The sequence below is a fragment of the Physeter macrocephalus genome, chromosome 6 (genome assembly GCF_002837175.3).
Source record: "Physeter macrocephalus isolate SW-GA chromosome 6, ASM283717v5, whole genome shotgun sequence".
Taxonomy (NCBI): Eukaryota; Metazoa; Chordata; class Mammalia; order Artiodactyla; family Physeteridae; genus Physeter; species Physeter macrocephalus.
The window spans coordinates 40,439,011-40,466,789 of record NC_041219.1 but is presented as its reverse complement, the minus strand read 5'-3'; the positions used below and the strand labels follow the sequence as shown (position 1 = coordinate 40,466,789).

General features: G+C 45.5%; 1 protein-coding gene across 20 annotated transcripts in view; it reads left to right on the top strand.

Annotated features, from left to right (window-relative positions):
- The window catches only part of SYN3 (synapsin III), a 462,808-nt gene that overhangs the window by 17,148 nt on the left and 417,881 nt on the right, over positions 1-27,779 (top strand). For 19 of the 20 annotated variants that reach the window (XM_028490567.2, XM_028490580.2, XM_028490577.2 and 16 more), the window contains one exon: positions 19,992-20,449. In XM_028490567.2, coding sequence (XP_028346368.1) covers positions 20,139-20,449 — 311 coding nt within the window. In that variant the 5' untranslated portion in view covers positions 19,992-20,138. Of the gene's footprint in view, positions 1-11,859; positions 12,119-19,991; positions 20,450-27,779 lie in introns of those variants that run through there. The other variant, XM_028490571.2, reaches the window with a different exon arrangement.

The window sequence follows — 27,779 nt, the reverse complement described above, 5'->3', positions numbered from 1 at the left end:
GTTGAAAGTGAGAATCAAAGATGTGCATCTGAGTTCTTCAGATCTGAGCTCCTCCTTTTACCAATGGGAGAAGCCCCTGGGTGGAGGGGTGACGGAATGACTTGCCTAGGGGGATGCTGATGGATGCTGATAGTGTGGGATGGGGAGCCAAATCATCTGGGCCCCATCCTGACTCCGCACTGAATCACCGTGACAACTGGGCAAGTTACTCTACCTTTCTGGTCCTCTGCATGGAAAGCGGATAATAACGAAGGATTCCTATTAGGACTAATTGATTGAATATATAAACAGGGCTTAAAACAGTACCTGGCACATAGGAAGCACTATATAAATACTATATATTTATAATATTGTTGCTATTGTTACTATTACAGTTATTGTATTACTATTAAGATTATTGCTATTAGTTGCTACTATTATTGTTATTATTACCATCATCATCATCATCATCATTACTGTTAGGGTCACACAGGGAGCCAGTGGCAGTAGCTACTACCTATTTTAGCAAAAATCTGCATGCTAGCCTTGCCCACACCTGCTTCTTTATGTGAGCATGAGGCTGCCTGCCAGCTTCTCTAGCCTGCAAGAGGGGACTGTGTCCCCATAACTGCAGCTGAGCCCACTGTTCCCAGAACTTTCTGAGCCAGTGCTCTCTAAGGTGAAGGTCACTGCAGAGTCTGCCCCAGAGTGCTGCCTAGTAGGTGCCAGGCTCTCAAGGAGCACCCCATTGATGTTGGTGCCCGGGTTGTTGGGAGGAGGGGGGCCAGCAAACCAGGGTATCACAGTGGTTGAAGGTCTACATCTGGAGATAGACTAGACTGATCTAGAGCCAAGATTTAATTTTGCCCCTTGCCCAGTACATGATGTCCTGCCAGTTGCTGAAGCCCTTGAGCCTCAATTTCCTCATCTGTAAAATGGGGCTAGTAGTTGTATTTGCTTCACAGGGTTATGTGAGGATTAATGAAATGATGCTCTTAATTAAATTAGCTCAGTGCTTGAGCAAGCAGTCAGCCACATGGTGGTTATTAGTATTTTTTTATTTAGGAGAAAAGTACTCCCCAGAGAGGGGGAAGTGAGTGGCTAGCAAGTAGGCACTGATATCCTGAGAATCTTGTATTTTAATTGTGATAATTGTGGAATCCGAAAAAAAAACACTGGCTGAAGACTCGGGTGACCTATGTTCTGGGCTTGGCCTGGCTTCTACTTTGCTAAGTGACCATAGACAAGTCACTTCCTTGTCTGTACCTAGTTTCCCCATCAGGCAACAAAGTCTTGGGAACGGGGGTGCCACACTGCATGGTTCTGTGTGATTTCAGAGGTGTCCCTCCACCTCCCCAGGTGCAGCCCCTCCAGGTAACTGTGTTTCTGCCGAGGTATAGCCCACACCCCCCCTGGGGTCCTGGAGTCCTTCAACAGATGATTACCAAGCGCCCAGGGTGCCAATCCTGCATCTGGGTTCTGTGTGGAGTGCGGGAAATAGAGGACTGAGGGGGTCAGGTCCCACAGGAAGTGAAACCATTCCCGCTATAAAGAAAATGCCTCAGGAGGATGGAAGAAGATACAGTTGGTGGGATTGGGGGTCTAGGGTGAACATTAAATGGAGTGGTCGGAGAAGAGCTCTGGAGAAGTGGCGTTGGACTTGAGACCTGGACGACGAGGAGGCGGCAAGGGGATGAGCCAGGGAAGGACATTCTGAGCAGAGGGAAGAGCACGTGCAAAGGCCGGAGGGCAGGGGCAGCGCTGGCACAGGAGCTGGCTTGTGCCCGGGAGAGAAAAGAGGCCGGTTTGGCTGTAGGCAGTGAGTGAGGGGGAGGGGGCCCAGACGATGTCGGCCTGCAGAAGAAGACTGAATGCCACCCGCACTGAAGAGCGGGAACCAGAGCAGGGGAGCAGGTGGGGAGGCAGGGAGGTCAGAGGAGATCTTCCGGCTTGGTCCAGGTGAGGGATGACAGCGGCTCGGATGCTAGGGGTGACTGTGGAGTTGAAAGAAGTAGGTGGATTCAGAGGCTGTGTTGGAGATAAGAGCTGGTGATGGCCTGGGTGTGGGAGGCTCCAGAGGGAGGAATCCTGGCATCTCACATTTCTAGCTTAAAGCACTGGATGGGGTATCTGCTGAGATGGGGAGGATGGAAAAGGGGCAGTATGGGTGGGGGAGATAGCAGGAAAACAGTTCTGTTTTGGACCTCATACACTTAAGATGCCTAATAGCACGCCTTTGCTCTCCAGGGTGAACTTGCTAAATTCCTCATTAGGGTGGCACCTGGCCACCAGAAGCACCGCCAGGCTGGCCACCTGCCCTGTGGAAGCTTAGGCAGAGGCTGTAGGAACTGCAGGTGATGAAATTGAGTGCTGCACTGCTTACAGCCTGTGCCCTCTCTGTGTCTCCCTGTCTCTCTGTTTCTATCTGTGTCTTTTTGTCTCTCTGTTTTTGTGTGTGTGTGTCTCTCTCTCTGTCTCTGTCTTTCCATCTCTGTGTTTCTCTGTCTCCTCACCTGTGAATACCTTCATTCAGGTGTTCCAAGTGACGGTGTTTCCCCTCATTTCAGCCCTTCCTTTGCATCCTCAGGTACGTTGCAGACCTGAGCAAGCCTCCCAAAGATCTCCTTTGTCTCTAGGGGAAGGTTACTTATTTGGCTCCATGTGTTTTCTGACCCAGCAGACAGGAATGCCACGGCTGGTTCCCAGGCCTTGGCAATGCTGGCATCTCTCCTAGACTCTGGGTGCCCGGCTCTGCCTGCCACCATCTCCAACTCAGTGAGTCTGCAGCCGGACTTGGTCACTTCTCCAAACCTGCAGTGACGGGCATGTGCAGGCCTCCGCAGGGACCCAGAGCTGCTCTCTTAGTCCTAACTGGTTGGTGAGAATAGTCAGGGAAGCCTCCCCAAAGTAGAAGAGGTTAAGCTGAGTCAGAGGTAACCAGCTGAAGAATGTAGGAGAGCAAAGGAAGGTCATGCCAGGCAGAGGGAATGGAAATGTGAAGCGGTTGTGTGGGGGGCAGGGCATACAGGATGGTGAACCCTAAGCAGATTTGTGTAAGTGAGCTAAGTTTAAGGTACCCAAGAAGACAGATTCCAGGCTCACGGAGGCCCAAGGCACCATGACGTGATGGAAAATCGATAGGCCCCAGACAGACCTGGGTTTGCATCCTGATACCATGGAGGGGCAGTGTGGTCCGGTGGTTACCGCCATGCCCACCGGAGCCAGGTTGCCTGGGTTTGAATCACAGCTCTGCCCCTTGTCAGCAGTGTAACTCTGGGCCTCAGTGTCCACATCTGTACAGTACAGGTAAGAACAGCACACCTACCTCATAAGGCTGGAGGAAGGACGGCATGAGTTAATAGGGTCAAGTGCTTAGAACAGTACCTGACAGAACTGTAATGATTACTTACAGGTTGAGTAAAGTACTTATCATCTCTGGACCTCAGTTTCTTTTTCTGTAAAACGGGGTGATTGCACTTCCTGGGCAGGGTTGTTGTGAGGCTTGGGGACCACTTGCAAGCCATCCGTGTACAGTCCCTGGCTCCCAACAGAGGCTCAGTAAATGGTAGCCACCAGCAGCAGCGCCAGCACCACCAGCACTACCATTATCATGGTTGTTGTTGTACTTCCATGTTGGCTGGTCTGGCACCGAGTCCCTGCTCACTGACTCCCTCCGTCTGCCCAGCAAGCATCATGGCTCACCCAGCCTAGAGACTGGAAATTAAGTGCTGTAAATCTGGGCCACAGTTGCCCTGGAAAACTATCTGCCTTTTGCTGGGCAGCAGTGATTCAGATGCTCTTCTGGCCATGCTAGCAGCTGTGTTGTCAGCTTTCCCCCAAGTCATGCAAAAAGCCAGCAGCAGGGCTCTCCCCGAAGCTTGTGCAAATAAGCATTGCACACATGACTTCTGGGACCAGTGCTGACAAGGATGGCGCTATGATGACACAAGGAAATCCCGAGGCCATTGCACTCTCTGTTCCCTCCACTCACGTGGAATTTGGTTTCCACCCACAGGCCCTGTTCATGATGAAACAGGAGGGGACAGGGCAGGCTCCTGGGTGTCACAGCTGGGTTCCCTCTGTGCTCTGTCCCTGTTTCTTATCCAGTCTTCATCGTAGGAAGGCAGCATAGGGTAGCTAAAACTGGACCCTGGGAGACCCAGACTGCCTAGGTTTGGATCCCAGCTTCACCATTTAACCAGACGTAAGGCCTTGGGCAAGTCACTTCATCTCCCTGTGCCTCAGTTTCCACATCTTTAAAACAGAGATGATGTTAATACTGGTTTATATCTCATAAAGTTGCTATGACTAAATGAATCAGAGTTAAATGAAACTCACTTCTCTTTGCTAGGCTCTTATCTCTTTATTCATAAAATAAGGTAGTTGCACTAGATCCTCTTAAGATTCCACTTCAGAGTTTCAGGCACTGCAGTATGTGGAAATGAATTCTGCTTCTGCTACTGGCCTGCTGTTTGGTCTTGGAAAAGTAACTTAACCCCCTGAGGTTTTCATTCTGTTTTTTTTTGGTACGCGGGCCTCTCACTGTTGTGGCCTCTCCCATTGCAGAGCACAGGCTCCCGACGCGCAGGCCCAGTGGCCAAGGCTCATGGGCCCAGCCGTTCCGCGGCATGTGGGATCCTCCCAGACCGGGGCACGAACCCGCGTCCCCTGCATCGGCAGGCGGACTCTCAACCACTGCGCCACCAGGGAAGCCCCTTCATTCTGTTTTTTTTAAAGGAAATAAAGATACCTCCATGATGGATTTTGATTAGTATCTGAATTAGAATATAGGTAAATATATTATATCTCTCTCTATATATAGATACAGATACAGATATAGAGGAGATATCTGTATCTCCTAGTAGAGTGTTTGGCACTTCATAGGTGTTCAATGAATGATAGCAATTAATTTTACATTGGAAACACTACAGAAGGAAGTTCCATATTGAATAAGAAATAGTATTAACTCCCACCTCTTTTTTTCAAATTCCAAATTAGTTCCTGAAAAAGTGGAGGGATGGAAGATAAAGAATCAGGAAGGAGGAAAAGAAGGAAGGGAAGGAAGAAGTGATGGAAGAGGGAAGAAAAGAAAGCACAGAAGAAAATGGGATGGAGTTGATGCTGCCCCACTTGCATTTTCTGAGCAGCCCCGCATGCAGGATGAGGCGTGGGGAGCTCTGCTGGGGGAAGGTTCCAGATCCTAGTTGCCCACCATCAGGGGACCTCCACTGCATTCCCCTACCCCCAGCCACACTCTGCATCCTAGTGGCATCCCCAAACCTCAAAATTTTCTGACTTCATTTAGAGAGAATCCAAATGGTCTGTTTTCTGGTCTGTTGCTACAGAATGAAATGTGGGCAAGAGGACCTTTGGGCAGATCCCTCTCTAGGGACTTGGGCATTGGGGAGGTTGGTGGAAATTAGCATTTTACAGCTGACTTCTAGGCCTGGCACTGATAAAGAAGGAGCTATGATCGGCACAAGGAAATGTGTAAGCCGTTCCACAGTCAGACTCGCACTGATGTGTACAGAGACTCAGACGTTTCCTTGGATACTAATTATTCTCAGTGTATACAATAGTCATGTTTTCTCAATAAAATCAGGACACAGAGACTTTCTGGGTTTTCTTTGGCAGGGATGGAGGGAGCAGAGCATTCTCAGCCCTGATTCTGGAAGTGGCTAGGGCTTAGGTTTCCAAACAAGTAGAAGGGCCTGGCAGCCATAGCTCTAGGAGTCTCAGATGCTGTCCCAGGAGTTGGGAAGTTGATCCTCCCACAGGCAACAGGCAGTCATGAATTTAAAGCAGAGATTAGATACTAGAGTCTTGTTGGATTAGTGGGGGCTGGTGAAATGAAGAGCCCAACTGGTCAAAGAAAAGAGCAGAACCAGGCCAAGGTCAGCCCTTGGATCACTCAGAGGTTTAATTTTACGGTTAACAGGGTCCGGATTTTGATCTCAGGATTATTCAAGAGCCTGGAGTACCCTTGGACACCAAGCTCTGAGTCTGACTGGCAGAAAAGGTGCCCTGGGGAGCCCTAAGAGCCCCAGCCTTTGTAGTTGGTTTTGGAAAAGTGAGTTCGTAATAAATCTTTTCAAACAGGGCCACAGAGAGTATTGATGAGGATTTTCTCGGGAAATAGAGATTCTATCCATTCATTCATTCATTCATTCTTCTGTTATTTACTGACTGCCTACAAGTTGCAATGGATGCAGAGCTGAAATACAGGCCCTGTCCTCAGTGAGCCTAAAATCTAAACCAATTATCACTGTATCAGGAGCCACTACTAACTATAACAAACAACCACAGCCTCCAGATGGCATAGATGATAAACATTGTCTTGCTCACGTGTCTTCAGGTTGACTGGGAGTTGACTAATGTAGGCCAGGCTCGTCTGGGTGGCTCTGGGATGCAGCTTGAGTCCAGGTCTTCTCCACGTGTCTCTCCTCCTTAGATCCGTGGGCCAGCCCACAGAACATGCCCACGGAACATTTTCTCATGGTAATGGCAGAGATGCAAGAGGGCGAGTAGAAACACATGATACCTACTAGGTCAGGCTCAGAACTGCTGCACTCATTCCATCAAGCCAAAACTAGTCTGACAGCTGGGCCCAAGGTTAGGGGGCAGGGGAGTCAGCTACTAGTGAAAGGAACTGCTGAGTCACTTGGCAACCTGTGTAGATCCTGGGAGGGGTGAAGAATTGTGGCTGATTATTGAAACTACAAAACTGCCCACCCCAACACAGGCATATTTATTTATAAATCATGACTACTTTGCTAATAATTGTGTTCATAAAGAGTACACACAAAAAAGAAATTTAGGGATGAGATTGAAAATTTTGAAAGAACATTTCAAACAATTTTCTTTCCCTGCACTCCAATGTATCATCTTGGAAATCCCCAGGGGGTGTACTTCTCATCTTTAGAGACTCTGGTCTGGAGAAGTGTTTCCCAAAATGTGGTAGACTAACTGCAGCAAATCATTTGGGTCATTTGGAGAGCTTGTTAAATGCAGATTCTGGGCCACTTTTCCAGAGCTGTTGAGGGTGAAGCCTGGGAATTTCTATTGTTAGAAAGTGTCCCAGGAGATATGGGTACATAATTAGAGTTTGAGACTTTAAATCGACAGAGCCGTCAGCCTGTGAGGGGAAGAAACCCAAGAGTGGATTCCCAGAACACCCCCTTACCCGGCCTGCAGCATGCTGGGATGGTCAGGAAGGTTAGCTTGAGTGAGTGATGCAGGTGATGAGTTCTGAAGGAGGGGGCAACTTAAATTAACCATGCAGTGAAGGAGAACAAGGCTGAGCCAAGCAGAGGTTGCTGCATGTGTGAGAGCTGCCCTTGAGAGTGGGCCCACAGGTTCAGGGAACCCCATGTTTGGCATAAGTAGAGCGGAAGCTCAGGGAAGACTGAGTCAACGGATGAGTGAGATTTAGCCAAAGAAGGGAGATGAGGCCGGAGTGAGGCAAGAGTGGTCTGTTCCGAGCTGGAGGTCAGAGGACTTGTGAAGGACCTTATGTTGTAGGCCGTGGGCAAGTGTGGGAAAGTTTGCTGCAGGAAGTGACGTGATCATGTCCAGCTGAAGTGCTCGAGAGGTCAGTTGGCTGCAGTGTGGGGAAGGGGCTGGAGGGGGAAGCGGGCCTGCAGGGTATAGAGCACTTGACCTGGGAGAGCTGAGGGTGGCCCGGCAGTGAGGGGAAGAGAGAGATGGATTCCAGAGGGACTGGAGTCCAGAGGCAGTTAAAGAGGCAGAATCCATGGAGCAGTGGAGAAGCAGCAGAAGAGGAAGAAGACTAGGGAGGCCTGTGAGTGAAATGGCGTCTTCGGGCTGGAGCGTGATAGGCGGGAATACAGAGGGGGGAGGGGGGCAGAGCAGTTCACCCTCAGGACAGGATCTTGCCCAGAGGGGCCAGCATTCCCGATTATCACCAAGGCGGGCACCTCTCCAGCTCCAGCTTAGGATGAAAAGGCCTAGAAATAATATTGTGAAGTATGTCCCCCAAACCACATGTGGTTTGTATTTTATTTTATTTTACAGTAAGTTAAGGTCACTAGAAATCACCTTAATTTATTTTGAAGGGCACATCATGGGCAGCAATGAGAGGGACACAAGATGGCCATTTAGCTCCAGACTACAGGTTATCAAGGGCCTTGGGTTAGATGTTTGACAATGAGCTTCAGAGGAAGGTCTTGATAAATCAGAGACAAGTCGGTGTGATTGTCAGATAATGCCAAGCTTCTGTCCCAATCCCACCTGGGGCTGCTTGGAGAGTTCTATAAATTCTGTTTGTAAATAAATATCCTGTGATTATTTTGTGGATAACACAGTTATAGTCGCTGTATAATTTTAGGTTAAAAGCTTTAATTTGCTAAATGTAAATATTCATGTGCACGAATATTTTTTGTGACACTCTTTTGGCATTTTCTCTATTTGGATATATTTCAGGTTGGGGAGGGTAGTTTCTAATACATGGAAAAAAATCTCACCTCTCTTGACCTCCAGGAAACCCTCTCCCATGAAATGCCCTGACACGCTGGGCTGGTGTTCTCCAACAAGGGGAGGGAGTTGCTGGTGCAAAAGCTCACTCACCTACAAATCCTACCTCCGAAGCCCAAATTCTTGGCTGGGGACCTACAGTGTCCCACCTGTGGGAACCAGAGTGTTGCCACTCACAGGAGATCAAGGCCTGTGTGAGTGGATTTGAACTCATCAAAGACGGCATACACTTTCACGTAGCTGTGGCTGGAACAGAGCTCGGAGGATGAAAGGCCCGGCAGATCTGTTATGTGGAAATGGAGCTGCTCCCGCAGCAGATGCGTGTTTGACCTTTTTTCAGGAAGTTAAGCATCTCTTAGCTCTGCAACTTGAGTGGCACACTCTCTGGGTTCAAAGGCTTACCCACACTGACTGCACGCATCAATATATGGATGAAACTCAGCCCATGTTGTCTCCATGGATTTTTAAACTTTTTGCTCAGGCAGAATGGGTTTTAGCAGTTGTTAATTGCCCAAACGCTGGTTCCTAGTAGGCGAGGAAAAAGAAAATCTTTCATCACTCATTGAGCCAAAGATGGAGAGAGAAAATTTATGAGTCTTGGTGTGTTTTCATGGGGAAGGAATTCACTAAAAAATGAAATCAGATATGCCCTCCCATTATTCCAACTGTGGTCCAGCTTAGGCTTATATGCATCCACTGGGATGGATGCTTTCTCTTATACAATTACACATTTAGTCTTTTTTTAATGAATTTGTGAAGAATAAAAGTTTGCTAGCCATAGAATAAAAACCCCTAGGGAAAAAAGCACTGGCAAAGTTTGTACTCATTCATAGGCTTCTTTGCACAAATGTCACGAAAGTTTTTTTTTTTTTTTTTTTTTTTGTGGTACGCAGGCCTCCCTCTGTTGTGGCCTCTCCCGTTGCGGAGCACAGGCTCCGGACGCGCAGGCTCAGTGGCCATGGCTCACGGGCCCAGCCGCTCCGCGGCATGTGGGATCCTCCCAGACCGGGGCGCGAACCCGGTTCCCCTGCATCGGCAGGCGGACTCTCAACCACTGCGCCACCAGGGAAGCCCCACATTTAGTCTTTGCAAACAAAAGGTAAGGATAGTTTAATTTTATTCCTGTTGTCTTAAGCAGGTTCACTCAACAAATATGTATTGAGCCCCTGTTATGTCCTAGGCACTTTTCTAAGTGCTAGGGATACATTAGTGAACAAATCAGACAAAGATCTCTGTTCTAGGAGGGTTTACATTCTATCAGAGGGAGCAGAGAACCAACAATAAGAAAAACAAGTAAGTCAATTGTATAGTTTCTAGAAGGTGATGCATGCTGGGGAAAAAAGAATAAATGGAGCAGAGTAAGAGAGATTCAAAGTGACGGATGGTTTAACATTGGGGGTCATGGGAGGCCTCACTGAGAAGGTGACATTTGACCAAAGATCTGAAGGAGATGAGGGGTGAGCCATGCAGATATCTGAAGAAAGAATGTTGCAGGTGAAGGAACAGCCAGTGCCAAGGCAGCTGATGATCAGGAGGTTCAGACATTGGAATTTGTCTTTTCCTTTAATGTTCTAAGAAATGTGCCAGGCCTTGAATATTCCTTATCTGGTGTCCCACTGTAGGAGAGCCAGGTGTTAGCCCGTGAAACACCATACTATCAACATTTGCAGAGCACTTTAAAGATTAAGAAGTTATTTCCCGTGGAGTGAAGGAACTGTTCTCTACCCTGGTTGTGGTGGTGGTTCTATGTGTACACCAGAAAAGTCAATTTTACCCTATGTTAACTTAAAAAAATAAGCATTTTGAAAAAAGCAGTTTAGTGCATTTTATTTTGTTCTGCTCAAAGACCTGTGGATTAGGGAGGGCAGAGATTAGCATCCCCGCTTTGCAAATCAAGAGCCTGTGGCCAAGATGTTACTCAGCCGTAAGAGGCAGACCGGGTCTCAAAGTCAGATCCATCTAAAGCCTGTTCTCATATGAATACTGAAGTCCCTGCCCTTCTGGCAATGCGAAGCACACTGTCTAAAAAGCAGTCAGTGTGATCACAACAGCTAATGCATACTACTGCTCATCGTGTGCTGGAGCTGCTCTAGATACTTTATATATATGAAGTCACTTAATTCTCACAAGAACCCTATGACACAGGTACTATCTCCATATTACAGATGAGCAAACCGGGGCCCAGGGAAGTTAGGAAACTTACCACAGGCTGTGTAGGTAGTACGGTTGCAGAGCTGGGATTAGACACAGGCATCCGGGTTCCAGAGTACGTGAGCTTAAGCTTCAGGCTTACAGGCTCTGTCCAGCTGTGTCCAGCACCAGAGTGCTAAAGCCATGGTCATCCTTAGCCTGTGTTTGGTAGGAGTCTTGCACTTAAAGAATCCCTTTTTTCTTTTCAATAAGGCATTATGTTTTGAGTGTAAGGTTCACAACAACTTGAGGTGCAGAGAAAACCCATAAACACATGCACAGGCTCCCCCATTATCAACATCCCCACCAAAGTGGTACATTTGTTATAACTGATTAATCTAACTTGACACGTTGTAATCGCCCAAGGTACATACTTTACATGAGTTCACTCTTGTGTTGTACATTCTCTGGGCTTGGACAAATGTATTAAGGACATGTATCCATCATGATGGTATCATACAGAGTAATTTCCCTGCTCTAAAGATCCTCTGTGCTCTGCCTCTCCATCCTCCCCATCACTGCAAACACCCTCGCCCCGCTACAATCCCCAGCAACCACTGACCATTTTGCCGTCTCCATCATTTTGCCTTTCCTAGAGCAGTTGGAATCACATACACACATAGTACCACAGGCTTTGCAGACTGGCTCCTTTCACTTAGTCACATGCATTTAAGGTTCCGCCATGTCTTTTCACGGCTTTCACAGCTCGTTTTGTTACCGACTCTCCCGAGTTGGTTCTGTTTGCTCAGTGCTGTTCGAGCAAACAGAGCGGGACCGAGTTTGGTTTAGAAGCAAAGGAAAGCTTTATCCTTTGATCAAAGGATGGAAAGGTGCAAGCTCACTCTCTGGAATCCACGCCTCCCAGGGAACTCCCTGGCGGTCCAGAGGTTAGGACTCTGCTTCTACTGCGGAGGGCCCGGGTTCAGTCCCTCCTGGGGAACTAAGATTCCGCAAACCTTGCGGAGCGGCCAACAGAACAAAACAACCCCCCCGCCACACACTTTATAGGGTTCTTGTCAGCAGGGAGGGGGCAGAGTTCTTGCTGGTCAGGCGCAGTTATGCCGCTCCCTGTGCTGCCGATCACAGTGTGGAGTGCAGCACTCCTGCGCACGGCCCGCCGCCGCCATCTTGAAGTGAGGCGCCGTGCACAGCGCTCCTGCGCACGGCCCGCCGCCGCCATCTTGAAGTGAGGCGCCGTGCACAGCGCTCCTGCGCACGGCCCGCCGCCGCCATCTTGAAGGGAGGCGCCGTGCACAGCGCTCCTGCGCACGGCCCGCCGCCGCCATCTTGAAGTGAGGCGACGTGCACAGCGCTTCTGCCCACGGCCCACCAAGCTGAAGTGTCGGCGCAGCCGTTTTGCACTGGGAACTCTGGTCTGAAGTGCCGAGTATCAGGCTTCTGCAGGCGGTTTCCTGTGAGCAAGTGAAACTAGACTAAACACAAAGGAACAAAAAAGGTTAGATTTTATTTTATTACCCAGATTCTATTTTTACTTCCCTGCAATTGTTAACCGGTTTTGCCAGTGACACAGTTTTTTAGTACTAAATAATATTCAGTTTCCTGGATGTACCACAGTTTATCCCTTCACTTCTGAAGGACGTCTTGATTTCTTCTAAGCCTTGGCAGTTCTGAATAAACATCCTACTGTAAACATCCTGGTGCAGGTTTTTTTTGTGTGGACGTAAGTTTTCCACTCCTTCAGGTAAATACCAAGGACCATGATTGCTGGGTAGTATGGTAAGAGTATGTTAAGTTGTATAAGAAATCAAGCTTTCTTCCAGAGTGGGTGTTATCATGCATTCTCACTGGCAATGAATGAGCGTTCCCGTTGCCCCACATCCTCGCCAGCCTTTGGTGTTGCCAGGGTTCCAGATTTGGGCCATTCTTGCTAAGTGTGTGATGGTCTCTCCTTCTTTTAAGTTGCATTTCTCCACTAACAGATGACATGGAGCAACTTTTCGTGTGCTTACTTGCCATCAGTATATCTTTGGTGAGGTCTCTGTTAAGGTCTTTGGTCCATTTTTAAATTTAGCAACCTGTGAACCAAGACTATGATAGGAGTGAGAGAGGGGTGAGGATGATATTAAGGATGTTTCGGGAGACAAAGTTGACAGGGCCCGGTGCCTGAGTGGCTGAAACCGCTGAGGGCTAAGAAGGAGTGAAGTATGAGACTCGAGTCTCTGGCCACGGTGAATGGATGGATAGTGGCACTTCTGCGAGGAAGAGGGGGCCCAGGTACACAATTCATGAGAGGATGAGGAAGGAAGTGAGTCTGGGTGTCTTATGAGACACCTGAGCAGAGATGTCAATTCTCCTGTCCAGTTCACGTTCAGTTGCTCATCTTCTCCCAAAGTAGCTGGTGCCACTGTGGGGTGGTTCTTACTCTATGGAGTTGTTTATGCTTTGATGCAAAACCTGCATCCCTATGATTTACACCTTACTTCTGTTGTGTGGCTCCATTAACAAGTGAGAAGTCTCCAACCTTTATTTAATTCTTCACAGTAAAGTCTTCCTTCCCGCCACAGCCTCCAAAAAGTAAGCCTGCAAAGTTGCTTTATGAAATGTTTGTTTGTTCTGTCTGGTGTGGTCACTCCTGCCCTCTAGCGGCTGTTGGTGGGGCAGCATGGGGCTGAGCACTCAACTGGCCTGCTGGATTCTATCCCAGAAGGATTCTATCCCAGGGTCTACCTGCCTTTCTGTTCCCACTGCCTTCCTTCCAGAATCCCCCTTATCCTCACCTTGTCCCACCATCAAATTAAGTTTTTCATTGAAGAGGTATCCAGTGTCTAGTGGCACAGGAAGTCAGTGGCTCACAGGACAAGAAGACACCCTAGAAATCACATAATCTAGCTTCCTTTTTTTATACGTAAGGACCCAAGTGATTGTAACAGCCTCCTAACTTGTCTGGCTGCTTCCACGCACTTGCTCTACAGTCTGTTTTCCGCACAGTGGCCAGGCAGACCAGATGACGTCTCTCTCTTGCTTATAACCATCCAATGGATTACTTTTCACACTTGGAATAAAATCAGAATTATTTTCAGGTTGGCCCGTCATGATCTGGCCTCTACTTCGCTAAACATTTTCTTACCAAAAAAAAAAAAAAAAATCTCCCTCTTATTTTCTGATTGAGCTGGCCTTCCTTCTGTTCATCAAATGTGCCTAGCTCTTTCCTACGTCAGGGCCTTTGTGTATGTTCTTCCCTTTCTCCTCACCCTTACATCTCAGCTTAAAGGTCACCTCCTCAGAGAGGCCTTCCCTGACCCTCCCCCCATGTTAATCTCTACAACAGCGCTCTGTGTATTGCCCCAGTCTGTGAGTATTTCTCTATTATCTGCTTCCCTTACCAGGCTGTAAGCTCCCCTGGGGCCTGCAGTGGGAGAAATTATAGGAGGAGCCTTTGACGAACATTGGAGTTGGTTAAAAGATAATGAGGTGATTCTTCTGAAGGCGGGGAATTCCCACCAGTGTAAGGTCGACCGGAGTTCCTAAAGAAGGGATTGTTAAATAATCTCTAAGGTCCCTTTAACTCTAATAGTTTGTTAACTTTTTTATCCAGTATTTGAAAGATGGAAGAGGTTCAGATCCAATAATAGCTCAGTAGCTTGTGTTGGAGTAACCCTCTCATAGATGATAACTATAAACTTTGGGTAAAGTATTGAAAAGAATCTATTTGAGGTTCCTGGAGAGAAACAGAAAGTAGGTGGAATCTGGAGGGGATTTAACCCTTGAAAGAAGGGAGCGGCACCCACCAAGTGAGATTCACATTGATGTGGCTCTTCCCTTGAAAGCAAAAAGCAGAAAGCTGCAGTTTTATTGTTTTGACAAGTAGCAGAGTACAGGCTAATAGCGTGGCTGGAAAATGAGGAAATCTGAAGAGATGCCCCAAATCCATGCTCCCAGTAAGATCAACTGAGGCCTCTGTGAAAACTGTATTCCAGTTCAACCCCTCCTTCAGCCCATGTGTGCTTTTCACGCTTGCACACAGCTGTTAATCATGGAGACACTCTCCATGGCAGAGTCAGCATCCTGGGGAACTTGACTTAACAATGATCTAATTGATGTTATAAAGCATTGTACCCAGCAATTGCAAAATACATGTTCTTTTCAAGTGCAAATGAAACATTCATCAAGATAGACCATGTTGAGCCATAAAATTAATCTCAGTGGATGTCAGAGATGTTGAAGGATTAAAACATTATAGACTATGTTCAATAATCATAACAGAATCATATTAAAAGCAATAACAAAATATCTGAAAGGGCACTGGAGTTTGAAAATTAAAGATATGTTTAAATAACATAGGTCAAAAAGAATTAGAAAGAAATAAGAATAATTTGAGTTGAATGACTGTAAATACAACATGTCAAATTTCTGCATTCAGCTAAAGTAGTGCATAGAAGGAAATGCATTGCTTTAAATGCTTATATTAGAAAAGAAGAAAGGTTTAAAATTAATGATCTACATTTCCATCTTAAGAATATAGAAAAAAGCCTTAAACCCAAAGTAAGAAGAGAGGAAGTAATAAAAAGCAGATATAGGTGAAATAGAAAAATAATAGAGAAAATAGAAAAAGCTGCAAGTTGTTTCTTTAAAAGATTAATAAAATTTATAAATTCCTAGCACAGATTAATCAAAAAGAGAGAAAAAGTAAATTACTAGTATCAGGAATGTCACGGGAAATTTCTACAGACCCTGCAGAAAATGAAAGGTTAGTAAAGAAATATTATGAACAACTTTATGCCAATAAATTTCACAACTAAGATGAAATGGACAAATTGCTTGAAATCGCATATTGCCAATATTGAAATAACAAGAAACAGAGAATATAAATGCATTTATAAAAGAGGTTGAGATAATTATTAAAAACTTTCCAACAAAGAAAAAAATCAGCCCCAGATGGCTTCACTGTTGAATTCTGCCAATAATTTAAGGAAAAAAACCCAATATTACACAAACTCTTTCAGAAAATAGAAAAGGTGGGAACACTTCTCAATATATTTTGTGAGGTCAATATTATCCTGATACCAAAGCCTGGCAAAGACATTGACAAAAAAGAAAATCAGAGACCGGTATTTCTCGTGAACATGGACATAAAAAATCCTCAACAAAATATTCTCAGATTGAATCCAGCATTATATAAAAAAGGTAATTCACTATGACTAAGTGGGATTTATCCTAGGAATGCAAGTTTGATTTAACATTTGAAAATCAATTAATGTAATTCACCACATTAAGCAAATAAATGATTTTTAAAAACATAATCCTCTCAATTGATTTAGAAAATCACTTGGCAAATTCAACATCCATTCATGATGAAAGCTCTCAGCCAACTAAGACTACAAGGGAACTGTTCCAATCTGATAAAATGCATTTATGAAAAACCCATAGCTAATAACATTGTGTTAACGTGAGATATTGAACATTTTCCCCCTAAAATTGGGAACAAGATAAGTTGTCTGCTTTCATTATTTGTATTCAGTAGTGGAGGGACTAGCAACTGTAATAAGAGAAGTAAAAGAAGTAAAAGATTGGAATGGGGGGAGTAAACATGTCTCTAGTTGTAGATGGCATGATTGTTTAAATGGAAATCTTAAGAATCTATAAACAATCATGAAAACCAGTAATTGAATTTATCAGGTCACTATATTGATAATAATTGGCAAATATATGATGTTGGCAGCAGACAAATGGAAAATAAAACTTAGAAAAGAGAGCATTTATAATACCATCCAAAAAAAGCCCAAAAGAAATTGTTAGGAATCAGCTTTAAAAAATGGGTGCAATACCTCTATATTGAAAATCACAAGACATTTCTGAGAGAAACTAAAGAAGATTTAATACATAGAAAGCTCTAACATGTTCATGAGGTGGAAAATTCAATAGTGTTGCGATGTCAGTTCTACCCAAACTGAGCTAGATTCTACATAATCCCAAACAATATCCCAACAGACTTTTTTGTACAACTTGACTTTAAAATGCACATAGAAGTAGGACCTAGAATACTCAAAACAATCTTGTGAAAGCAAATATAGGTTGGAGGACTCACTTTACCTGATTTAAAGACTGCCTATAAAGCCACAGTTATCAAGACAGTGTAAGGATAACAGATCAATGGAGCATAATAAAAAGTCCAGAAATAGATAACATGCAGTCAACTGGTGCCAACAAAGCCACCAAAATAATTCATTTGGGAAGAATATTTTCATAAATGGTACTGGAAAACGGGATAAATGAACCTCTCCTCACACTCAAAAATCAAGTTTTAATGGACTGGAGCTAAACAGAAAAGCTAAAACTATGAAGCTTCTATAAGAAATTATAAGACAATATCATTGTGATCATGGAGTTGGCAAAGTTTTTTTTTTTTTAAATAAATTTATTTATTTATTTATTTTTGGCTGTGTTGGGTCTTCGTTTCTGTGCGAGGGCTTTCTCTAGTTGCAGCGAGTGGGGGCCTCTTACTGTCGCGGCCTCTCGTTGCAGAGCACAGGCTCCAGACGTGCAGGCTCAGTAGCTGTGGCTCATGGGCCCAGTTGCTCCACGGCATTTGGGATCCTCCCAGACCAGGGCTCAAACCCGTGTCCCCTGCATTGGCAGGCAGATTCTCAACCACTGCGCCATCAGGGAAGCCCCTGGCAAAGATTTTTAAAAGCAGACACAGAAAGGACTAAATGCAAAAGAAAAACTTGGTAACCTGGACTTCATAAAAATGTTAAATTTCTGTTTATAAAAAGATCTGCAGATAGAGATAATAGATGTCATATGTACATATAAATGTGTATATATATGCACATATATACATGTTTTTTGTATGTATAGATAAAATACTCCTAATAACCACAATATGGAAGTGTGGTCTTATCCTATGGTCTAATGTTTTTTTTTCCATTGGGATTTTTTTTTTTTTTTTTTTTTTTTTTTTCCAGTATGCGGGCCTCTCACTGTTGTGGCCTCTCCCGTTGTGGAGCACAGGCTCCGGCTGCGCAGGCCCAGCGGCCATGGCTCACGGGCCCAGCCACTCCGCGGCATGTGGGATCTTCCCAGACCGGGGCACGAACCCGTATCCCCTGCATCGGCAGGCGGACTCTCAACCACTGCGCCACCAGGGAAGCCCCATTGGGATGTTTTTACCTCGAGTAACAATTCACTTTTATGTAAGAGTTATTTTATTCTGCCAGACTTATACTCATGATGGAAATGAAATGGTAAGCCAAAGACTGAGAGAAAATGTTCACAATATACATATCTGACAAAATACTTATATCCAGAATGTGTAAAGAACTCCTAAAAATAAATTAAAAATGTAAACAACCCATTTTTCAAAATGGGACAGAGACTTGAACAGACACTTCACCAAAGAAGATATCTCGATGGCCAGTAAACCCATGATAGTTGCTTATCCTCATTAGGTGTCGGAGAAAATAAAAACACCGTGAGATCCTATTTTACACCCACTAAAACGGCTAAGATTAAAAAGATGGACAACAGCCAAAGGTTGGTAAGGATTTGGAGCAACTAGAACTCTTAGATGAAAGGTGCAAGATAGCACAACCGCTATGGGAAGCTTTTGGACAGTTTCTTAAAAAATTAAACATGTGCCTACCCTATGACCTAACAAATTAACTTCTAGGTATTTTCCCAAAGAAAAAGTGAATCTCTCAATCAACCTTTCTCTCTGTCTCTCTCTGTCTCTCTCCTCACCCCTCCCTCTCCCCCTCTCTCCACAAAATTACTTAAATAAAACATCCTAAGAGCAATTCTATTCAGAATACCTCCCAAACTGGAAACATTTCAAACATCCATCAACAAGAGAATGTAGTAACAATTTGTGGTTTATTCATCCAGCAGAACACTACTCAGTGATAAAAAACAGAATGACTCTTGATACGTACAACATAGCTGAGTCTTGAAGCCATTATGTTGAGGGAAAGAAGCTGTTCATAAAAGAATAATACACAATCACATTTATGTAAAGTTCAGGAATAGCTAAAATTAATATACGATGACAGACATCAGCAGAGTGTTTGCTTATGAGGACGTGTGGATTGACCAGAAGGGGACATGGGAGAATTTCCTGAGGTGATTGGAGTATACTAAATCTTCTGCCAGTGTATACATTTATTAAAACTCCAAGAATTGTACACTTATGGACTATGCATCTTACTCTAAGTAAATTTTACCTCAACAAAAATATAAAATAATCTTAACAAAAAATATAGGTGAGGTCGAATTGCATGATATAAACCAAATCATTTTTCTCAATGAGATATTTTGATCTCACATGAACAGTTTGGTTTTTTAAAACTTACTGTATTCTGTTCAGAAAAGGAATGCATTTGTTTATTAATCTGCTGGGGCTGACATAACAAAACACCGCAGACTGGCTTAAACAACAGAAATTTATTTTCTCACAGCTCTAGAGGCTGGAGGTCTGAGATCAGGGTACCAGCATGGTTGGTGTCTGGCGAGAGCTCTCATGCTGGCTTGTAGACTGTTGCGTTCTCCCTGTGTCCTCACATGGTGGGTAGAGACAGAGCAAGCTCTCTGGTGTCTCTTTTTATGAGGACATTAATGCCATCATGAGAGCACCACCCTCATGGCCTCATCTAACCCTATTACCTCCCAAAGGACCCCTCTCCAAATACCAGCACATTGCTGATGAGGGCTTCAACATATGCATTTGAAGGACACGATTCAGTTCGCAGCTATAAATATTCTAGAAAATCTGGAAAACATAGGTAAGTGGAAAGAAAAAGAAAAAACAAAAAACCCTGTAGTCGCATTACCCAAATATAGTCACTGTTAACATTCTGATGTCTTTTTCTTTCCAGAGTTTTATTATTTCAACTTTTATGTGGTTGTAGTCATTCTGTACCTATAATCTTGTATCATGATCTTTTAAATTACAACATAAAATTTTTTCTACATAAAATTTTTTCTATGTTACTAAAATCCCTCTTTAAATACCTCTTTTTAATAGCCACAAAAGGTTCTGCTGAATGACTGTGCTGCAGTTTACATGTTCATTATCTTGTGGTCAGACGTTGAGATACTTGCCAGCATTTTGCTAGTGTAAATAATGCTGTGATAAATACGTTTGTACAAGAGGGTTTTTCTGTAACTCGGATTTCATTCTTGGGATAGAATTCCAGAAAATGGAAATTGTAGGTTAAAAGGGTGTGGTCTAATCAGATGTCACCAAATGCCTTGTCAAAAAGATGTCCCACTTTGCACTGCTCCCAGCAGCAGGGCAGGAAGGGGCATCATCTGTTTGCTCTTAAGGGGCTGAGGTCATTTCCACTAATGTGATGGTTGGCCTGTTTCCACAGGTAAAAAAAGAGAGCAGCAGCCGACTTGCGTGGGACTCCCCTGGCTCTTCTGCCCGAGACCCTACCAGTCCCTCTCCCTGGCAGCCTGTGTTCTGGGCCTCACCCAGACAGTCTGAGTAGGAACAAGCCATCTCATCATTCACAGCCATGAATTTCCTCCGGCGACGCCTCTCTGACAGCAGCTTTGTGGCCAACCTGCCGAACGGCTACATGACAGACCTCCAGCGCCCAGAGAGCTCCACCAGCTCCCCTGCATCCCCAGCCATGGAGAGGAGGCACCCCCAGCCCCTGGCAGCCTCCTTCTCCTCTCCAGGATCCAGCCTTTTTAGCTCCTTCTCCAGTGCCATGAAGCAGACCTCACAGGCCCCCTTGGGGCCGATGGAGCTTCCAGGTCCCTCCACGCCTGTTGTTCAAAGGCCCAGGATCCTGTTGGTGATTGATGATGCCCACACAGACTGGTAAGCGGGACTCTGCAGGTGCCCCCTCCCCAGGGGCAGGAGAGGAGGTGGGGCTTATCTCACTCATGGGGAAGAGAGAGGGGAAGAGCTGTGAGAGGCTCTGTGGTATCAGAGACTGGCAGGAGGCAAGGCCACGAATGCCAAGCACCATGGCAGCTACTTTGTGCCACACTCTGTCCAGAGGGCTTTGTATTTAAGGTCTGAAATCTCTCACCTGCAAATCCAAAATCCAAAAAGCTCTGAAACCTAGAAAATAGTTTATAATCCATTTGGCAACAAAACCTGATCTGAAGGAAAGTTAGACTGTAATAGTCTTCACTGTGCCACTCACCGTGCTTGTTCATATGATTTGCTGCAAACATCGTAATACATTTGACATGGGGTACTGCCCAGAGCCCACTGCAAGTGTTATATAATATATGGTATATGCACTGTATTACTTTTCTAAAAATGGAAAACGTAAAATCTGCAGTAACTCTGGCAAGTTGCTTGGCCTCGTTCGGCTTCAGCCATGCTCTCATTGAATGGGGTTGCTATGAGGGTTAAAGAAACCAACAAAGGCCCACAGTCCTTATCTGAAACCCTTGGGAACAGAGTGCCTGAGTTTGCATCCCTACTCTTTCATGTACTGGCAGTCTTGTTCCAGAACCTGTCCTCTGAACAGCAAAGGTAGGCAGAAATGACAACCCTTCCAGTCTCTTCCCAGGTATGCCCCGCCCCGATAGATGGTAAGCATCCTGCGGGGCAGAGACTGGGCACATGTGTCAAGGTTATTGCAGCAGTAGTTCCACAGGTATTTACTGAGCACTGACTGAGTACAAATAACAGTCTTAGGTACTCAGGTAAGTAATGAACAGGCCCTGCACACGTGGAACTGCAGGTGGAAAAGAGGTCTCTACTCCAAATTTTTGGTAGACAGATATGATAAATATTATCATTCCAGTTGGAGACAGAATTTGCAGTCCAGGAAGTAAACCCAAATGTGGAGACATGGAAGCACACCATCCAGGGCAATTCTGACAGTGGGCCCATGGATGGCCATGGGAGCTGGAGGGCAAGGTTTTCTGCATGCATCTCCAAAAGCTGCCACAAAGTAGGCATCCAGTAAATATGTATTAAATGAATAAATTAGTGTATTCAGTTCCCTGAGCATGCCAGGTGCTCTGTTATTCTATCACGGATGTGTGCACTGACATTGATTCCTTGAGAAGTTAACTCAGGTTGGGAATGGTTGAGCCTATACTTTGGGGTGGGAGATATTTATAGTTTTTAATGTATTCAGTACAGTCAACATTAAAGCATGTCCAGCAGGTTCAGACATTAGCCGTTATTTTCCTGCGAAGAAATCACTTCATCTTAACTAGGGTAGTCATGTGCCTGGCCTCTGTTCTGACCCAGTCTGAATCGTCTTCAGTGATGCTGCTTGCTTGAAGGGTCTTATATGAAGCCTTGTTCATCTCTGCTTATGCTCTTATGTAAAGCATCATATTTCGGTTCTGAGCCAAGGGGTTGATTTCTACAGAGGTGTTGCTTCCATGCACTCTTGCCTGTGCAATCCTGCTGCCTATCTGCCTGGTAATCAAAATGCATACATGGCCTTTGCAGTCCTCTGTTTCTCTTTAACCCAGTTTGACCTTGATTTTGAGTGTTCTCTGCCGACTGTGTTATCCCTGGTCCAGTCAGGGATAACATGGTATGGTGATGGGGGCTATTTGTCAAGAAAGTTGCTTCCTGTGTGGAGGCTGACCTTATAAATGGCAGCATGGTGCAGTGGTTAAGAACTCATACTTCAGAGCTGTCTGGATTCAAATCTCTACCCCATAATAGCTATATGGCCTTTGAACGTTAACTGCATCTAAATGGGAATAAAATAGTACCTACCTGTAGAGTTAATATATGTAAGTACGGTTAAAATCTGAGTCACTGTAGAAGTGTTTAGGATGTGTCTAGTAGACAGTAAGTGCTATTTAAGTGTATATTATTATTGCAGACTATTGTTACCTTCTGTGCAATATTAAACATCTTGACAGCAGCTCCTGTAGGCATGCCGATTTAATTTCTTTATGCCCAATATTAGGCAGAGTGGATTAGGATTTAGCCCTGTTGTACTAAGGTTTTCTAACGATCACTCGACCCTGCTAGCTCTCAGATGATAAAGTTGGGTCTTACTAACTAATCTCTGTTCCCCACAGTGCCCATATGGTGTGTAGTATAGTGTAGGCGCACAGTGAATGAGATTGAAATGCCATGAATAGCCTCAGCCAAGTAACATTTAAATTTTGACTTTGGTCTTCAATCTCTCTAATCCACAAGCAAGACCAATGTGTGAATTTTAGGCTGTGCACCCTGGTGGGGGACACAATTTTTGGCCAGAGGAATTTCTCCCAGTCTGTTTCAGTCACGCTTCATATGCCCACAGGTTAATTAGGTCTTGAGAACAGCAGTCCTTTTTGTGCCTCTCAGTGGTTAAAAAAGTAGAAAGGTGAGAAACTGAGACTCATTATGTCACCTGGAATTTGGCTCTGCACTCGTTGGATGTTTGTGACAGAGACTTCCTACCCGCACGAAACAGCTTCTCCTATAGAGCTCCATCCTAGATCCTTTAAGAACTTGCAAGCCTTTCAAAATACATTCCCAGCTTCCCAAATTGATGCTGGCTGCCTTAAACCCCAATCCTTCCCTACAGAGTTCCCGAAGGATGCCTGTCCCCCGATACCAGGAGTGGCCAGGAGGTGGCGGGCCAGCCCCACTGTCCCTGGGTGGCTTTGGCAGAGCCTCGCTGCCTGGGGTCAGCCCTCTGCCCAGCCCCTCCTTCATTGTGCAAACTGTTTCCTGAGAGGAAGAAGTTGTTGAAGGGAGAGAAGCCAGCTCACACAGCCCCTTTCTTCCTCCTTTGAGATGGTAATGAGTGGGGAGAAGATCCACCGTCTGGACTGAGAGTGAATCCACCAGGAACAATGTGGCTCCCTTTTCTTCCTTGTCAGCCCCAGTTCCTTCTCTCTGTCATCCCTTTCCAGGTCCAGGACCCTGCTGCAGAGTCAGGTTTCCTCGTGGGTGAGAGAGTTGCAGGAACCTCTCACTCTTGCTTCCTGACAGGCCAGCTTGCATACTCTCTGAACCAGCCTGGGCCCCCCAAGGATGATCTGATACCTGGCCAGTGAACGGGAGAAGGGGCGTGAGGTGGGGAGGGGAGGACTTTTCATCTTCTGAGGAGACACAGAGGGTCCCACAGCCACCTTTGCTGGGAAGAAGGACTCATGGCCGAGCATTTTAAGATCCCACCAGCTTTTGGGGTTGCCCCAGAGGTGAGCCTGGCTACATCAAGGATGTTGGGGAGCTTTGGACCAGGATCACCCCCCAATAAGATCTGGCTCAGTAGTAGGTCTGAACTAAAGCTGGTGCTGTCCTCTGGGATGACAGGAGATCAGTCAGCCTTGAGAACCACAAGGGAAAGGAGAAATAAAACAAAAGCATTTCAAGCTCAGTTTTCTTCAGCCCTACTTGCCTAGAATTTTCCAGCAGTTTCACTGGTCTCAGGCCTCTAGCCTTGACCTCACCTCCTGGTTACATTTCATGTTACCACCAAAGTATCATCTTTCTGAAAATACAAATCTGATCAGTTTGCTCTCATGCCCCACCATGTATCCCCTTTTATGACCATTTGGTGGTGCATCATTGCCCTCAGGTTCAAAGTCAGAGTCATAAGCAGGTCTGCCCTCCCTCTAGTTCTGCCTCCAACTCCGCTTCCTGCTTTGCTGCTTATTCCGCAGGAATAGCAATGATTTGTAGTTTTCAAACACACCTCTGCCTTAGCACATTCTGTTCCCTGCTACCTGGAATACCCTTCCCTATCTTGTTCACTGGGCCAATCTCCATTCATCCTTAAAAGCCTGCTCAAGTGTCACTTCTTCTCTGAATTCTTCCCTGACACACCTACCCTGCCAACAGTGCTAATAACTACCTCCTTTGATAACTTAAAAGTATATTCCATTGTGTCACTGCAGCACACATGTCACTGTATTATAATTAGCTTTAGGTGGCTATCTCTTCTGCAAGAACAAGGTCTATGTCTTATTTTTTTTTGTATCCCTGGTGCTCAACACATAGTATATTTTCAATTAGCATATGTCATTGTTCCCAACCCAGTCCAATCAGGACAGCCTTTTATTGGGCATCATTGGGCCTGCAACTCACCTTAGTTTAGAAGTCAGCAATATAGTACATACAGTTGAGGAGTTTCCAGTTTTACTCACCTGTGTATAAAGTCTTGGCTCTTTATTTTCCAGTAGTACATAGCTAGAATACCTGTAAGGCAGCTATTTGAGATTCATAAACAGATGAATTTTTAAATTATTAACAGAATGTACTGGAGCCCTAGGTTTGATTTTTCAAAAGGAGAACATTGAATATGATCCCAAGAAAGATTGTTCATAACCAGGTCAGGGTTGAGTGTACTTCCTTGCTCTCAGTTTTACCTGCACGGTGTCAGGAGCCCGAATGGGCTTGGGGAGGGGATGCTGGGGTGAAGGGGGCATAGAGCAGCTAAGCCTTGGCCTCCACCCCTCCCTCCAGTGGCCTCTGGAACCCTCCTCTCCTCTCCTCTCGCCTCACCAGTGGTCCTTGTTCCCAGAATGTCTGCTATTCCCTTTCAACAATTATCTATTGTTACCTTCCCTTTTATTCTCCACCCTTCCCTAGGATTTCTTTTTTATTTTATTTGTTGTGGAAATGAAAAGAGGATTCTTAGTTTGAAACACCTCTTAACTATTATGCTTTCAGCCTGGAGTTTGTGAGGCTGTACCATTCTCTTAAATGATGGCTAATGATACTCATTAAAGCACCTTGTCCATGTCTAGATTCACCAAGAGTTCTTATGCTGTGTGATAATTTGTGTCCCCATGACCACCACCCCACGCATGCCTACTTGCTATCTTTGTATCCCAGCGCCTAGAACGGGGCAGGCAGATAATAGGTGCTAGGAAACGTCTGTTGATTGAATGAGTGATTTGGAGGTGATGTTATTGGTAATGACAAGGGTGAAGGTGTGACAGTGAAATTGAGGAGTGACCTTGGTGGCATTCTTCAACCCTCTTTTTCCCTCTCTCACTTACTACTCAATCCAACAGAAAGTCACAGTGGCCATGGTGAGAGCATTTACACCACGGAAATTGGCAAGTGCTACAAACCAGGCATTTAGGTCTCCCCAGAGAGCCAGTTGTTAAGCATTTGCCAGCACACCACTGCTCTTTGCACTTTCTGATTTTACTGGGGAGCATTTTACAGGTGAGGAAGCAGGGCACAGACAGACCATGCACGTGCTTGAGGAACCAAAGCAGGAGAGTGGTAGGCTGGGACTTGAATGGAACTAACTTTTTAAAAGGCATTTTGCATGGTGACCTGCCTCCTGCTTACCGCTGCCCAGGGTTTCAGTGTTTTGCATGAGGTAGATGCTGAAAAATCTTGGTTGAAAAAATGAATGAACACACAAATGAATAGAATAAACCACGAGCTCCTTGGGAATAGGATCATGTCCTCGTCATCGTCATACGGCGAACACTTGTGCACTTTCTATGACCAGACATTGTGCTAAATGGTTTTCATAGATTCTCTAATTTAATCCTCCCAACAACTGTATGGAGTACTATTACTATCCTCATTTTAATAATAAGGAAAACTGAGGCTCTGAGCCCAAAATGAGAGCAGATGCTGGTGGCATCTGGATCAGCTCAGGCCATCCAGCTGGCAAGGCTGGGCATCCCTGTTCTCTTATCATTCTTCCCTCTCCCACCTGAGCACAGGGTGTCAGCCCATGGAGCAGGGCTCTGGAGCCTCACATGTGTGCAGGCACCCACACGTGCTCGGTGTCTGAGGGCAGGACTGCTTGTTACAGCACTGTGGCCAAGCACAGGATCCTGGTGACCTCATCCTCAGAGGAAAGCACCCACCTCGAGTCAGGCAGCCTTCCCTTCGAGCGCCTTTGGGCAGCCAGAATGTTAAGGTGCCAGGGGAAGAGGGGCTTCTTGCAGCCAACCAGACACTTGTGAGCTCAGGCTTGGAAGTTGGACCCTTTGCAGAAGTGGCCCTTGGACTATTTCCTCTTTTTAAAGCACCAAGGGAGCTCCGACAGGGTCTTTTCTGTTCTTTTCCCCTCTGCTTTGATATTAAAGTGTGATTTCCTAACACATGGCTGACACGATTCCCCAAGAGAGTTAAAAATGGGGAAGAAGATAAAATGCAGAGAGCTCAGAGCTGGCAGGTGGCAGGTCAGGATTGAAGTGCCAGCTCTGCCACTCACCTGCTCTGAGGTCTTGGCCAAGCTGCTTTACCTTTCTGAGCCTCAGTTTCATCATGTGTAATGCCACCCCCTTCACCATACGACTAAGCTCACAAGGAGGTATGAGGCTCCAGTGAGAGCACTCTGTTCCTCTCCTTCATGGGTGTTTTTCAGTGTGATGGTTTGTTTACCTGTGATGCAGTTCTGCTCTAGAACATCAGCTCCAGGAGGTAGAGTTTAGACCTCTCTTGTTTAACCACCGTATCCCCGGAGCCTAGCTCAGTGCCTTGAACCTGGTACAATAGGATAAATGGAGGATATAATTAACAAGCAAATGGATGCTTTTGCCAAGGCTGTTATTATTATTAAGGGAAGGTTCAGGATTGAGGATGCCCTGGGGGAGAGCCTTTCTCAGAAAGCACTCAGCTGCCCTGGAATTCGGGAAGGGTGCCAGACACTTCATGCTATTCCCCAGGCTCCTTCCTCCTTCCTGCCCAGCTGATAACTCAAAGGCTCCAGCCTCCACCTTAGAGTTGAGCTGCTTCAGGCTGCTTGAGTGAAGGTGCGAGGACTGCAGGGTGTCTTGGCAGCCCTAGAAGCCTTGTTGTGACCTAATTGGCCCCAGGGTGACCAGGACTTTCCACTTCCCACTGTGCCACCTTCTGGGGGGGTGGGGGAGCAGCATTAACTCAGAACTGGCATCACCAGCAGAGGTTTTGGGTAGAGTTGTCCGTTTTAGCCAATAAAAATACAGGATGCCCGATTAATACTTAGATAAACAATGAATCAGTATAAGTATATCCCATGCAATATTTGGTATAGACTTATTTATACTGCAAAATTATCTGTTGTCTACCTGGGATTCAACTTCAACTGGGTGTTGGGACTTCCCTGGTGGTCCAGTGGTTAAGACTCCATGCTCCCAATGCAGGGGTCCTGGGTTCTATCCCTGGTCAGGGAACTAGATCACGCATACCACAACTTAAAAAAGAAAAAGATCCTACATGCCGAAACGAAGATCTCGCACGCGGCAACGTAGATCCCGCATGCCACAAC